Genomic DNA, 16,541 nt, shown 5'->3' on the forward strand with positions numbered 1-16,541 from the left:
ATTTTGACTTTAAGCTTGGTATACAGGTAGGTGGCGATGAGACGATGTGCAGAGCACGTGAACCAGGTCAGTGGTCAAAGGTCAAGGTCGCAAATGAAAATCAAAGGTCAAATATGCCCTTCATATTTCGTATTCGGAGCATAACTTAATTACAATTCAAGGTATTGACTTCGTTCATATAGGTATGTGGCAGTGAGACGATGTGCAGAGTGCATGAACCAGGTCAGTATGTCAAGGTCAAGGTCACAGCAAGGTCATATCATTCTGTCATATTTTGTGTGCTGAGCATAACCCCATCCCTGCCATTCACTTTCAGTTTCTTGTGTGTTAGTATTCCGTCACCGCTACGGCACAAACTACCCCCGCCCTCCTCCCCTCTCCCACTTTCACAATACATCGGGCGTATATTGTCTCCCACTTTGCGGAATTCTTGTTTATATGATTAGTTAATTCTGTGACCCGTTGTTGATATATACTTGTTGTATTGTTTAAACTTATCAAATCGTGATAAATTCGGCAAAGTAACAGTTGAATTGTGGATGTATAATAAAAGTTGTTAATTATGCCTAAAACTTTCCTTTTAGTCTTTACTTCGAAATATTTATTTTCGCAGATAAGCCAAATGCTTTCTCCAAATTACAAATATTCAGCAGTGAAAACAACCCCATAGCTTTATCATTATTGTAGATTGCAATCATATAAACTTTATCTTAAATAATCAAGAACTAATATCAACAATAAGAAATAGAAATAAGCGGATGCGGGCGGCAGCAGCAACCTTAACAATTTGACATGTTAGAGTTTAATTCACAAAACAAATAAAATTTAGGATATTTTGTCCGCTTTTGTCAATTTTTGTTTACATAAGTTCCGCTTTATTTATAACCGGGGCATTATATAAACATTTAAAAACGGTGTCGTTTAACATTTTGGCAAGCAATGAAACTGATACCTATTCTGTTTCGGAGATATCCGGTTGACAATACGAAGTAGGTAAATTGATAGCTTCGTTTTATAACTTAATCGTCACAAAAGTTGTACGAATTATTCAGTGTATATAGGGCACAGCGACACCCTACTTCTTATTAATAGATATGCAAGGCCAAAACGTGATAAACCGTCAAAACTACTATGTTCAAGAGATATTCTGAAAAGATTAACTGTCGTAATTAAATAATAAACCAAATAATGGTATTGATTACAATCAAACCTGTCTATAAAGACCACCCTTGGGAGAGCCAAAATATGGTCTTTATTGGCAGGTGATCTTTATTCACAGGTTAAAATACACTGTAAATGTTAAAATGGGAAACAAAACATGTGGTCTTTAGAGCCAGGTGGTCTCTGTTCAGAGGTGGTCTTTAACACAGGTTTGACTGTATTTTCATTTCTACCTTGCTCGTAGAAATACAAGGATAAAACTACGCTGATCAACATCCGGGCGTCCACTGTTTATCTCAGAAATGCCATTTCAGTTTGATTGACATTTCTCCTGTTATGAAGAATACTGTCCTCTGAAAAGATTTTCTTTTGTTTTTGTTGGTTTTAACATCGCACCAACACAATATAGGTCATACGGCGACTTACCAGCTTTTCATGGTGGAGGAAGATCGTGGTGCCCCTCGGTGCATTATTTCATCACGAGCGGGCACCTGGGTAGAATCACCGACCTTCCGTACGCCAGCTGGATAACTTCCGCACATGAAGAGTGAGGCTCGAACATGTGAGGGGCAAGTGATTTGAAGTCAGCGAACTTAACCACTCGGCCACAAGAGATTGCTATTTACTTTCTTTTATGATAAGCAAATTTGGTTTGGTAACTAATGCAAGACTACATAATCTAATGAAATCAAAGATTTTTTATAAACTTGAATTTTTGAAACAGCTGCTTTAATTTTTGACGCTAAAATAAAGTTAGATCTTGTTACAGAAAACAAGTGTAAACTTAATAGGCATGACTTCACGTCATCCTTAAGGTAGTTCAGCATGTTTAAACTATCCAGTATGAACTTTGATTAGGTTTTTGATAAATTCGGTCAAATTTTACGTTTATGAACAATATTATGAACAATCACATTAAGTACGGGTAAGTGATATACGAGTACCCTGCACACGTCACTGAAATTAACTGACCCAGGCAGTTGAAAAAAGCTGACGGACTTGTCATTATTTTCCGCATCCGAGGAATGTATCTAATCCTTTTAAAAAATTGATACAGGTTTAGAATTAAAGCGGATAAAAATAAAAGGTATTTCATATTTGTATTTTATCAGTATAAAACTTTGAGAAATCGAATTTTAAAACAATAGTATGTTAACATTTAGAATTATATTTAAAAGTATATGAGAGATTTTTATGGACATATGCACAGATCGTAGATTGTTTAGGGGGTACGGAGAAAACAGATACTCGGGGGAGGGCATTCCCATCTACACTTTCTGTCAGTGATATTTAAACTTTTATTATATACCTATATAAATTCTGTAAAAAAATCGGCTTGTATTTCACAATTAAATATGAGCAGGCAGAAAAAAAATCGGTATTGTTCCTTTTAAATTCTGTCTTGTACCTTTTGTATTGTATGCTGCCGCACTACTTTCATAAATATGCATGACCTAACGCAGTTCTATAATTAGCGCACATAAAAACTTCACTTAGTTCCATTTTGATATCGATAAATATTGAAGATTTCGTTTCAATAAAAAGCAAAACAACAAAGAAAAAAGATAGAAGGTTATTATAACAGTAGTCAGATCTGGGATTTTGTATCGGCTCTCGTGGATTTTGCAAGGTCAGATCCGATTCGAGCTGAATACAGCATCCCTAGTCGAGCTACTGTTATAATAACCCTATTGCATGCCATATACAAGAAGTAATAATAAACAATAAAATGAAGCAAATGGCTTTCTCATAACACATTAGTTTATCTTCCCTGAAAATTTAGGGGTTGGGGAAATATAGTTGCCGTCTTGCCCTTCCGTCTGTTCTTCTCCTGAAATGTTGTCCGGATAATATTCCTCCTACAGAGTTCAAGGGAATAGAAAAGTATCAGCATGAAGGGAGCATGTACATTGTTAGAAGATGAATGTACCGTGCCCAGTTTAGGTGTTATGTCTTCTTGGTTTAAACAATATTTTATTGATCACAATTCATTTACAAAATGTACATATATATACAAGAGTGCCAGAATGTCACAATATACGCCCGTCACAGTAAATTTCTTTACGCTAGCACCAGTATTTGCAATGGAATTTTAAATTTGTGTTGTTTAGTAATTATTGTAATTCTTTTATTTTTCTAAGTCCACAAAAACTCCTTACCAGACAGAGATACCTTAAAATACATCTAAAATTTGAAAGTAACATCTATGTTGAACCACAAAAAAAGTGGTCTTGTTTTTTTCACTAGGTCAGTTATAAAAAAAGTTACAATATAAATTATCTATAGTTTCAAGTAAGGGAAGTTTATCTTTAAAAAAAATGTAAGTCTTTCCAGGTAGAGATAGGTCAAAATTCACCTCAAAATTGGATGTAACATACATGTTGTACAACAGAAAAGTGGTCTCGATTTTCCCTACGACTATTAATGAAAAAGTTACAATAGTAGCCATTTATAGTAACAACAAAGGGAATAATTCTAAAGAAGGGACCCTCCGTCTCATGATGGTGTACATTTGTGCCAAGTTACATCAAAATCCCACCATTCATGAAGAAGAAAGCTCCGGACAAAGTTTTCATTCTTGTATCCTTCTACCTCCAAGAGTGATCTTGACCTTAGACCTAGGAACCTGGTTCTTGCGCTTGACACTCCGTCTCATAATGGAGAACAATTGTACCAAGTTATATCAAAGTCCCTCCATGGTTGAAGAAGATATGCTCCGGACAAAGTCATTCTTGAATTTGACCTTTGACCTCAAAGTGTGACCTTGACCTTAGACCTTGGTTCTTGCACTTGAAACTCCGTCTCATGATGGTGAACAACTGTGCTAAGTTTCATCAAAATCCATCCATGCATGAAGAAGATATGCTCCGAACAAAGTCTGTGGACGCCGCCCCGTAGCATTTCATAGATAACTGTTGAATATTTTACATTCTTTTTTATCTTTTCTTGACGATTTCAAAGAATTCCAAAATTTGATACAATATGGTATTTGTTTAGTTGTTTTGTTGACGTCTTCTAATATGCTTACACCTAGCAATAACTTTCAGCCTGCTATAATAAATGGCTATTTTCATTATTTGTTATTTCGTTTAAAATCTCTCAAGTTCTAGTCTTTTGGTCATTTCCGTGACCCGCCAAGTGTTTTGGTTACATAACAGTTACTTCGGACAATAAAAGTAATTTTAATGATATTCAAGTTGATTTTGATTTTTATTAAGCATTCAAATTTTTAGCCCACCATCATCAGATGGTGGGCTATTCAAATCACTCTGCGTCCGTGGTCCGTCGTCCTTCCGTCCGTCCGTCCGTCCGTCATTCCGTCCGTCCTTCCGTTAACAATTTCTCGTTATCGCATCTCCTCAGAAACTACCTGGGGGATTTTGACCAAACTTTGTCAGAATGATGTACTGGTACCCTAGTTGTGTCCCCCTGAAAATCAGACTGGTTCAACAAATTTTTAGTAAGTTATAGCCCTTTGTTTATTTCTATAATTTATATAGATTTATATAGGGAAAAACTTTGAAAATCTTCTTGCCCCAAACCACAGAGCCTAGGGCTTTGATATTTGGTATGAAGCATCATCTAGTGGTCTTCTACCAATATGATTCAAATTATTTCCCTAGGGTGTAATATGGCCCCGCCCCGGTGGTCACATGGTTTATATAGACTTATATAGGGAAAAACTTTGAAAAACCTCTTGTCCAAAACCACAGGGCCTAGGGCTTTGATATTTTGTATGTGACATCATCTAGTGGTCTTCAACTAAGATTGTTCAAATTATCCCCCTAGGGTCAAATATGGCCCCGCCCCGGGGGTCACATGGTTTACATAGACTTATATAGGGAAAAACTTTGAAAATCTTCTTGTCCAAACCACAAAGCCTAGGGCTTTGATATTTGTAATGTAGCATCGTCTAGTGGTTCTCTACCAAGTTTGTTAAAATTATCCCCCTAGGGTTAAATATGGCCCGGCCCTGGGGGTCACATGGTTCATATAGACTTATATAGGGAAAAGCTTATAAAAACTTCTTGTCAATAACCTACAACATTCAGATTTGGACCACATGTATGGTTTTGAGTGGCAAGATGAACCTTGACCTTGATTTTGACCTAGTGACCTACTTTCAAATTTCTGTAGCTACAACCTTCAAATTTGGACCACATGCATAGTTTTGTGCACTGAAATAAACTTTGACCTTGACATTGACCTAGTGACCTACTTTCACATTTTTAAAGGTACATGCTTCAAATTTGGACCACATGCATAATTTCGTGTTCCGAAATGAAATTTGACCTTGATTTTGACCCAGTGACCTACTTTCACATTTCTCAAGCTACAGCCTTCAAATTTGGACCACCTGCATGGTAATTGTACCGAAACAAACTTTGACCTTGACATCGACCTAGTGACCTACTTTCACATTTTTGAAGGTACAGGCTACAAATTTGGACCTCATGCATAGTTCTGTATTCCGAAATAAAATTTGACCTTGATTTTGACCTAGTGACCAACTTTCACATTTCTCAAGCTACAGCCTTCAAATTTGGACCACATGCATGGTTTCGTGTACCGAAACAAACTTTGACCTTTACATTGACCTAGTGACCTACTTTCACATTTTTGAAGGTACAGGCTTCAAATTTGGACCACATGCATAGTTTTGTATTCCGAAATAAAATTAGACCTTGATTTTGACCTAGTGACCTACTTTCACATTTCTCAAGCTACAGCCTTCAAATTTGGACCACATGCATAGTTTTGTGTACCGAAATGAACTTTGACCTTAAGATTGACCTAGTGACCTACTTTCAGATTTCTGTAGCTATAGGCTTCAAATTTAGACCACATGAATAGGATTGTGTACCGAAACAAACTTTGACCTTGATATTGACCTAGTGACCTACGTTCACATTTTTGAAGGAACAGGCTTCAAATTTGGACCACATGCATAGATTTGTGTTGTGAAGTGAAATTTGACCTTGATTTTGACCTAGTGACCTACTTTCTCATTTCTCAAGCTACAGCCTTCAAATTTGGACCACTTGCATAGTTTTGTGTACCGAAATAAACTTTGACCTTAAGATTGACCTAGTGACCTACTTTCAAATTTCTCAAACTACAGTCTTCAAAATTGATGCACATGCACAGTTTTGTGTACAAAGAACTTTGTCCTTGAAATTGATCTAGTGACCTACTTTCACATTTCTCAAGTTACAGCTTTCGAATTTAGACCACATGCACAGTGTTGTGTACGGAAATGAAATTTGACCTTGAGCTAGTCAGTAAGTCTTGAAATTTGGAACACACAAAAATGACACATTGGTGGGCGCCAAGATCACTCTGTGATCTCTTGTTTCTTTTCTTTTGAATAGTTCTAAGGCGCAAAAGTAAATTAAGAAAAATTATACGCGTCTAACTGTTGTCTTTTGAACTGTAGATCTATATGGTCGTTTTAATTTTGAACATTGAATCAACATTATTAACGTGTTTTGAGTGTTTTATCATACTCAGCTGAATTTATTCATGATTTCAGACGAAAATGACAACGGGCTTTATACAGCTATGGACGGGTTTGTTGTGTCTTACTCTCTGTTTCGGACATGACAGTCGGAATTCTTGTGCCATGGACGCAGACACGTGTGAGTTTTATCTTTATGTGACGACATGGTTACCGATGAGGCGTGGTTTTAACCAAAAGGTCTATATTAATGAATCTGACGGAAACGTTTACATCCACGGCGATCAGTCAAGGACACCTGTGGACCCCGACGATGTTGTACTCGCCGACGGATCAAAGCATGAACGAGTTTTGACCCTTTTTAATAAAACAATGCCGGGACCGACCCTGACAGTTTACAGGAATCAGGAAGTTATTGTTCACGTGACAAACCATATGCTGAGCGACGGAGTTACAATCCACTTCCATGGTATAGAGATGCGTGGTACACCCTGGATGGATGGAGCAGCTTTTATTACACAGTGTCCGATTTTACCTGGTCAGACATTCTCGTACAGATTTAGACCAAACCGTAAAGGAACATATTTCTATCATTCTCATACCGGCGCTCAGACAAACATGGGTTTGGTTGGGGCTTTTATTGTTAAGGAAAAGAAACAGGATGAAATGAAGGAGTATGTCATGGTCGTGCAAGATTATAGCAATCTGTATGATTCCGATCGTTTATATACTGCTGGAGTATTACTCGGCATTTTTAGCCCGGACGGTGTACCGTTTTTCCCATCATATGAAAGAATTGATGGTTCAAATTCACCTTTGTTAGAATTTACATCTTCTTTGATCAACGGCAGAGGAAGAGTACTGGATCAGCAGGGTGGAAAAATGACAAAAACTCCTTTGAGTACTTTCAATGTTGAAAAAGGTCTGAAGTATAAATTCCGAATCGTGGGCGGTGGGTATGGTATCCAACACAAACTGTCTGTTGATGGACATAAATTAAAGGTAGTTGCCACAGACGGTAATGATATTGAACCGATAACTGCTGACTTTGTTATCATGCATAGTGGAGAAAGATTCGACATTGTTATTGAAGCCAGTGAAGCTGTAGGCAATTACTGGATCCGAGCAGATACATTACACAAGTCAATAAATCTAACCGGGTTAGCTATTCTAAGGTATGAAGGCGCCGTAGAAACTGACCCAGAGTCTGGTACTAACGAATGCACAGAAAGTAGTCCGTGTACGGTTGTAAATTGTCCTTTTGAAACATTTCCAAACTGGAACTGCATTACATCCGATAAAATGCGGGCGCCAGACACGAGCGATCCAGCACCTACAGCGAGCTCTGGGAATTTTAAAGAATTTTTTGTAAATGTTGGTTATGCTCTGTCGGATAATGGGGAAGTTTGGGGACACATGGGTGGGATTAGTCTTAAACTTCCAACAGTGTCTGCGTTAACGCAGCCAATGGAAGTAACGGGAATTTGTGATAACTCCAACAGTTGCGGTCCTAATAAAGTCTGTTTTTGCAATCACCCCCTCGATGTGAACTTTGGGGACATTGTGCAGATGACCTTTTATAGCGCTGGATTTTTAAATATTGTTCATCACCCAATACATGTGCACGGATATTCTTTTCATGTGGTAAAGGTCGGCTTTAAAGGATCAAACGCAAACTTTACTGCTGATATCAATTGTCCATCTGGCCTATGCTATTCCGATGCTTCTTGGGTCGATCGTTCTTGGAAAGAAGGAAATATTCCGGACGTGGATGTGACACGATTACCGCGTAAGGATACAGTTACTCTTCCTGCCGGTGGTTATGTGGTCATACGATTTATGGCAGACAATCCTGGACTTTGGTTTATTCATTGTCATCAAGAAATGCATATGCAGATTGGTAAGAACTTTAATGTGAATATAAAACTTTACTAGACAGACCTCTTTCGTCGGCGTTTTATCTTTGAACTTAGAAGCAAAACACTATAATTTCTTTTATATTGTGAAATGCTGAACATACACATTTTACAGGAGCCTGACAAAATCAATAATAAACAAGAGCTCGAAGAAAACGAAATGCCCCCCCCCCCACATTGATGCTACTGTTTTGGGTCAATGTGACCTTGACCTTTGACCTACTGACCTCAAAATCAATAGGGATCATCTGCTGGTCATGCTCAACCTCCCTATTAAGTTTCGAGAACCTAGGCCCAAGTAATCTCAAGTTATCGTCCAGACACTGTTTAACTGTTCCGGGTCATTGTAACTTCGACCTTTGGCCTACTGACCTCAAAATCAAAAGCGTTCATTTGTTAATCATGACCAACCTTCCTATCAAGTTTCGTGGTCCTAGGCCCAAGCGTTCTCAAGTTATCCTCCGGAAACGGTTTAACTGTTCCAGGTCAGTATGACCGTGACCTTTGACTTACTGACCTCAAAATCAATAGGGGTTATCTGCTAGTCATGGTCAACTACCCTATCAACTTTCATGATCCTAGGCCTAAGCATTCTTGAGTTATCATCCGGAACCATTTAACTATTCCGGGCCACTGTGCCCTTGACTTTTGACTTACTCACCTCAAAATCAAAAAGGATCATCTACTGCTCATGACCAACCTTCCTATCAACTTTCATGGCCATAGGCCTAAGCGTTTTTGAGTTACCATCCGGAAACCATTTTACTGTTCCGGGTCACTGTGACCTTGACCTTTGACATTCTTATCTCAAAATCAATAGGGGTCATCTGCTGGTCATGACCAACCTCCCTATCAACTTTCATGGTCCTAGGCCCAAGCGTTTTTGAGTTATCATCCGGAAACGGATTGATCTGAATACAGACCGACCGACCGACCGACCGACCGATATCTGCAAAACAATATACTCCTCCTTCTTCGAAGGGGGGCATAAAAAGTAACGTGCTAGAAAACCGCGGTTCAATGCTTGATGTACCATTGCACGGGGATTTGGATTCATATAGAGATATATTTCTTTAAATCTTAAAACAATTTCATAATTTTAATATTTTCCATATCGTTCTTTTTGACCGAGTTCTGATTGAGTGGAGTTTTTGCAGGATATCCGCTTTTTTGAAAAATGAATCTTTGAATATTTCTACTAAATAAACGTCATGCATAAAATAAATGTTAAATCATCAAAGTATTGTAAACTCTACTTGCTTAAAAATGACACTTAGTTTTGGCCTTAATCTGCCATAATCTGATGGAAGGTGCACGAGTGGGTAGGGTAATTTAAAATGCTTGTTTAACTGACAAAGGTTTGATTAAATCTGAATCACTTTTCAGGTATGGGATTATTGCTGAACGATTCCTTCCCACAAATTCCGTCTCCACCCCCAGGTTTTCCAGAATGTAGAAACTATCCTCCGCCGACAATTCTTAAACCGACGAGAAACAATTCTGATGGTAAGTCCTCTTCAAAAATTGCTCCAATTTTAGAGGTTTCTTTCAGCTTAGATATTCATGCCCAAACCTGTTTAAGACAGGCAAGTACGATTAATCTGTTATATTTATTATTAATTTATTGGGAATAAATTCAGTTATGCGAGCGCAAAAATGTTGTTGAATTCTAAAATGGAAAATCTGACAGGAAATAAAGGTCTAAGTGGTTTCCGACTTGTTTTCGATAAATGAGCCGCGCCATGAGAAAACCAACATAGTGGCTTTGCGACCAGCATGGATCCAGACCAGCCTGCGCATCCGCGCAGTCTGGTCAGGATCCATGCTGTTCGCTAACGATTTCTCTAATTGCAGTAGGCTTTGAAAGCGAACAGCATGGATCCTGACCAGACTGCGCGGATGCGCAGGCTCGTCTGGATCCATGCTGGTCGCAAAGCCACTATGTTGGTTTTCTCATGGCACGGCTCAAATGAAATTTATTCTGGACGAACACAGTTATACAGTTTTGATGACTTACCGTTGTATAGTGAGTTTTCTACTGTATATTGTTTTAGATAATGACAGGACGATAGGATATCAGTACGGGTTCGTGCAGCAAATTCATACACACATTCCTCAATCGTTTGCTAAAGTAATGGTATGGGTGTACACATTTAGGGTCGGCTTTTTAAAAGCGCAGGTGTTTTAAAAACACTTAGCGGAAACACAGGAGATATAGAATAACACAAGGTGTATGACCCTAGGTTGTGGTATGCAACGTTAGAAAGTAAAATGAAATGTATACATCCCAAGATGTTGCACAAGTCAACCCAGAAGTTTATAATTTGCGTTTTATTTATTTGAAGAATAGGAATATCTCCGCTAGGTATAACTATGCTACCAGTCCTAAAAAGCACGAAAACTAACGCTACATACTTATGTATTCCAACAGCATTCGAGTCTAATTATAAAAGACTCATTTTGATTATTAGAAAAAAAGCTGGCCGAGTGGTTAATGTCTCTCACTTCAGATCATTTCCTACTCACTGATGTTGGTTTAAAACCTCACTTAGGGTCGAGCTGGTCAGTGGTGTTACCAAGGTGTCGGTTAATGCCAGAAATAATGCCGGGTGGGGTACCTTTTTTTAGATACAATTATTTTTATAAACTTTACACGTGTATATACGTATTAAGCTTTTCCTTTGGTTTCACTTCACCACAAAAAGCAGGAAAAGTCGCCATATGACCTTGATTGTAAACACAACAAACACAGAATCAAAATCAAATAGACCCAGAATGAAACGATCGCTTTTCCTTAAAGGTAGTTGATTTTGCCCGACTTTCTGTAATTGTAACCTTCTCAACCATTAGTATTAGTATGCAGGTATGACACTGCAAGTTTTAAAATAAACCACTGAATTATGATACTTTTGTACTTTCGGTTTCTTCCCTACGGTGTCCTGCCAAAGCCATTGCCACATTTTTTAAAAAGACGATGCTACGATGCCGTAAAGTTGAAATAACGGAACAATGATGGTGAAAAGTCGAAAACACGATAATGAATTCACGAAACTACGATGCTGAAAATTCGAAGAAAACGAAACTACGATTGTGAAAACTAGAAATTGTTCCGTACTTTCATCATAGACTTTTCATCATCGTGGTTTCTTTTTTTTCTTTTTTTCAAAATCGTGATTTCGTTTATTCAAAGTTTCATCACCGAAGTATTGATTTTTTATCATCGCATTTCGAGTTTTCAACATCGTCGAATCGCCTTCCTGTCCACCATGCGCACTGGACTTTTTACCATTATACGAGGTAGATCAGAAGATGACGGTACTTTGTTACCCTTGTACTCATCCATTGTTTTGAATCTTTTGCTCATGTATAACATACATAGTTACGATACTACGGCGGTTAGTGTAGAAAGTGCGACGGTAAAAAGTCGAAATTACGATAGTTTAAAGTCAAAACTACGATGGTTAAAGTCGAAACTGCGATGTTGAAAAGTCATAAAAAAATAAAGGAAAAAAATCATGATGGTGAAAAAATCGGAGGTACTATAATGATGAAAGTACGAAATATTTTCGACTTTTCATCATCTTAGTTTCGTTGTTTCGACATTTCAACATCGCCGTTTCGTGTTTTTATCATCGTTGATTTCTTCTCTCAACCATCGTAGTTTAGTTATTTCAACTTTGATTTAAACATATTTTATTTCAAACATATGTGCATATTACATTTTACAATTTACAATATCAATATTATACATGTTGAAAAAGGATAAGGTCCGAAAGCTAAGCTTATAAAGGTCTTCTCCTATATGGGATAACTTACAGTAAATTTGGCGGTATTACATAATTTGTTTGAAATGTATCATCGAACAAACATTTAGCTAATATGCATTGAATAGAAAAATGACATGAAACAAAATATTAGTATCAAGTTAGGAATTCATAGTATAGTCCTTTAGTTGTTTCGACCTTAAAATATACGACAATGGCCATAAAGGGACACCATACTACCTGGCTGACGTCTGTTTTTTTATGTTGTTTGTGTATGTCAAGGTTTAACGAAATGAAATATGTTTTAAGGTTCAACTAAATGATATACGCAGTTTTTCAACAGTATTTCAGTATGTACCAGTTGTTAAACTATGTACGTACCGGTTGATAAAGTAATGCACATTTTAGGGAATTAATGACAGTGTTTCTTGAATGTGTTTAAGGATATCACAACCTGATTTTTAGGTGTCCTAAATAGGATTGTTTGATATATCAATCAAGAGCGGTTTGGAATTTTTTATCTGTTTTGAAATACTTTGTGATCGAAGTACTCGATCAGGTTTTCGCCTTCCATATAGGCACTGACGAGATATGAAACGCAACAAACATGCCTGAATATATTTTTTACTACAAAAAGCATCACATTGAAATGTTCAATACATACACATCTCGATACTCTATACCCAATGTGTTACTTTTACAGACCTTTGTGCTGATAATATTTGATAATCAGTGTATTAATCACATCCACTGTATTTCACACTCATGTGAAAACTATAAGACTTAAATATCCATGTATAATACACAAAATGCTTTGATTTATATAAATGTAATATGGCTTAAATCAATAGTTAGGAGTGACTTTAAAAGTAGTTAGAATGGCGCGTAATATATGTAGTTGTGTGAAATCTTGTGATAGCTTAAAACAAGGGGAACCACTCTTACCTTTATTATTTTTTCCTGAACGATGTATGACAATTTGCAGACTGATTTTATTGATACATTTACATTGGAAACTGTGGTTTGCAGAGGATACAGTATTAATTTCCTATTACAAGGAAGGATTACAAACCCTGCTTTACAATCTGTATAACAATTCTACCAAAAATGGTTACTGTTGTGAATGTTGATAAAATTGTTGCTATGGTTTTTAAATCCGGAAACAGAAATGAAAACTTTGAAGAACATTATAACTTATAACTATAATATGTATTACTTAAGGTGATTGAGACATTCAGTTATCTTGGTGTGACATTGTCTTCCAACTGGAATTTTTACCAAGCTCAAAAAGCTTTGTCCAATCAAGCATTAAAACATTGTACTCTATGAATTCTTTATTTGATATGATAGCTTTGAATGTTACAGAGAAGATAAAATTATTGGATGGTATGATTTTACCGATCCTTACTTATGGATCAGAAGTATGGGGTTTTCATAAAGCACTCGACATTGACATTTTTTAAAACAAGTTCTTGGTGTACGTCAACAGACTACAACATCTGCAGTTCTGGGCGGATTTGGAAGATCATCATTATCAGTAATACAAAAAGTTCGAATCATTAGATACTGGAACAGAATTATGAAATCCCCTTACTCTCTAACGTAATCATACATAGTTGTTTAAAAATGAGAGAAAATGCTTTACTATGGAAGCACGATTCCCGTGACAAACCCATTTTAAGCTTGTATTAAAAAGCTAACGGGCATACTAGTAAAATGATCAGCTATGCAGACTTCTACGGATAACAGTGAAACCGAAATATACTGAAAAGTGTTAAATATCCGTTTATTCCTTCTTCTTTCAATACAAAATACCTTTGGAGGGTCATTTACTTCAAACTTGGATAAAAGTTGTACTTGAAGGGGCAGAGATAAACGAACTTGAGATTGTAGCAGCTAAAACATAACACGAAATACAATAAATTGCTACGGGTCCACTAATTTGAATTTACCCTGGTAACAAGGTATACTACCTCCTTAACATGAAAATTGCCATACCATACTTTTCTGCATGTGTAAGCTGCCAAAAAGATTTTTGGCGATGGATATATATATATATATATATATATATATAGTCTATTCCATGAGAAAAACTGTATTAGAGAGCAGACATGGTGTAATTATTGCTTAGTAAGAAGTTCAAAATACTGCAAAATCATTGTTTTTCTTATGTTCTTGCAGAAACTAGAAACAAGTTTCTTGCATACCGGACGAGGATTTCCAGTATTTTTACCGGTGCTGGAAAAATCCATCTTACACCCCGGGATGTAAGATGACTCTCGTGCTGTAAATGACGTATTGCGAACTACATATATGTAGAAGATTTATGCAGTAATTTATATTTTATTTCAAAAAACGGAATAAAAATCCCATACCCATTTCCTCTTTGTTCCTCATAGTATATTTATCGACTCAAAAAACGTTATTTTATCAAAAATGCATAACGTTACGCTGCATCTGATAAAACAAAACCGGAACTAAACATTGTTATTTGTCTTTGAAACATTATGACTGACGTTGGTTTCCCGCGCCTTGTTTAAATACGCTGCTATAAGAAATAGTTCTAAAAAGAAAGCCGTTCGATTGATTTTAATTTTATTATCATTTCTTGAAAATAGTATGCAAGAAAAAAATTCTGTCACTAGTTGTAGGCGCAGATGGGAATATCCGGCTCTCGGGTAACAGTTTACGCGGTAACTCGGCAGGAGCCTCGTTACCGCCTAAACAGTTACCCTCGAGGCCGGAAATTCCCATCTGCACCTACAACCAGTGAAAGAATCTTATAATATCGAAGTACAGTTATCTAAGGGAAACCAAATTCTACCATATTTTGCAAATAAATATAATTTGTGTTGTCATAGCAATGGAAATTCCAAAACACCTATGCATTATGTGAAAATATAGAGGTGTGTAGATAAAAGGCCCGTGATGAAACAAAAAATATACGGTTAAGTTCTTTTTCAGTAAAACCATTTTAAACTGTTCCTAAATATTTAATCGTTTGATGTTAAGTAAGTGATACACAAAAATGTTGCATTAATGAGTAAAAAAAATACACGCCATGCACGACGACGTCTACTGCTTTCATGACCTCAAAATGCATTCGGTGACTCACTTAAAATCATTGTAACTCATAAAATTGTGTAGGTAATTACTTGAAATTTTCAGCTTCTAAAGGTACAAGAATGTTCTTTATGAATATTCTGTTGTCTCAATTTTGATTTATGTCACTAATTTAATACAGGATTTCTCATGGAACGGCCGATATGTTTTTGTCAATAAGATATTTGACTTGATTTTGTATGCACTTTAAATTTTAAACTTTTGGCGGCAACACACTGTATTTCATGGATACGGATGTGAAAATTACACAGCCATGATTCGTTCTTAAAATATTCAAGTACGACATGTTATCTATAAATGTATTTTTTTCAGATTCAGACACAGCAGCAGCAACAACAACAACCGAAAGGACGTTTTCGCGTGAAGAATTCTGGGGAATGTTTGGAGCTATGTTGTTTGTTGTTGTACTACAGTTTATTCTGGCCATGACATGCAACCGAAGAAGCAGTCAAACAGTGAAATTTTGATTATGCGTGACGTTCAGTAAAATTTTGAGTAGGCTAATAGCTATTCATAGCTAATGTTGTAATCTTGACACCCGACTATAAAAAAATGCATCTTGCATCCTGAAAATGCTCAAGCATTCTGGTCGATTCACTTAGTATATTCATTTAATAGTGTGGATCATCGCAAATAAGGCCAAAAAAAATGTTTGTTTCGGGTAACCCGATCCTACACATACCGAAGAATATTCCTCCGGCCAATGATCGATAGCGGTCAGATTTTCTATATAGAAATAAGAAGGGCATGTACACATTTTACTTAATAACAACATTACTAAAAATAAGAAACCTTAGGTGCAAACATATTACCAAAGTTCAACATTTGATTCATCACAAGGTTTTTTTAAATTAAATTTTATCTTAATTTTTTATTCGTTCTTCACATGAAGTTTGATGCCATCATTTCGTCATTTTTTTCCTTCTTTGTTTCCATATAAAATGTGCAAAAATCTCAAACATGCGTTTCTTCAAAGCATTTTTTTGTATAAAACCATTGATATGAAAGCTTAGGTGCAAGAACTTTCCTACTCTCATTGAATTTATCTTTTGAATGATATTTATTTCATTTTTGTGAAATAAAAATTTGATTCGTTCTCAGACGGTTTATTTCCACTAA

General features: G+C 36.5%; 1 protein-coding gene across 1 annotated transcript; it reads left to right on the forward strand.

The window, feature by feature from the left end:
* Nucleotides 1-2,086: 2,086 nt before the first annotated feature.
* On the forward strand, nt 2,087-15,938 carry LOC123541253 (uncharacterized). Its single transcript, XM_045326671.2, has 4 exons — nt 2,087-2,248; nt 6,695-8,519; nt 9,922-10,041; nt 15,735-15,938. The coding sequence occupies exons 2-4, from the start codon at nt 6,701-6,703 to the stop codon at nt 15,887-15,889; spliced, it is 2,094 nt and encodes a 697-aa protein (XP_045182606.2). The 5' UTR covers nt 2,087-2,248; nt 6,695-6,700; the 3' UTR covers nt 15,890-15,938.
* Nucleotides 15,939-16,541: the final 603 nt, after the last annotated feature.

This window comes from Mercenaria mercenaria, chromosome 16, assembly GCF_021730395.1.
Source record: "Mercenaria mercenaria strain notata chromosome 16, MADL_Memer_1, whole genome shotgun sequence".
NCBI classification, from domain to species: Eukaryota; Metazoa; Mollusca; class Bivalvia; order Venerida; family Veneridae; genus Mercenaria; species Mercenaria mercenaria.

Coding starts and splice junctions, on each gene's coding strand:
- LOC123541253 (XM_045326671.2), top strand. CDS start 6,701: ATGACAACGGGCTTTATACAGCTATGGACGGGTTTGTTGTGTCTTACT. Junction 8,520..9,921: donor AGAAATGCATATGCAGATTG/GTAAGAACTTTA, acceptor ATCACTTTTCAG/GTATGGGATTATTGCTGAAC. Junction 10,042..15,734: donor GACGAGAAACAATTCTGATG/GTAAGTCCTCTT, acceptor TATTTTTTTCAG/ATTCAGACACAGCAGCAGCA.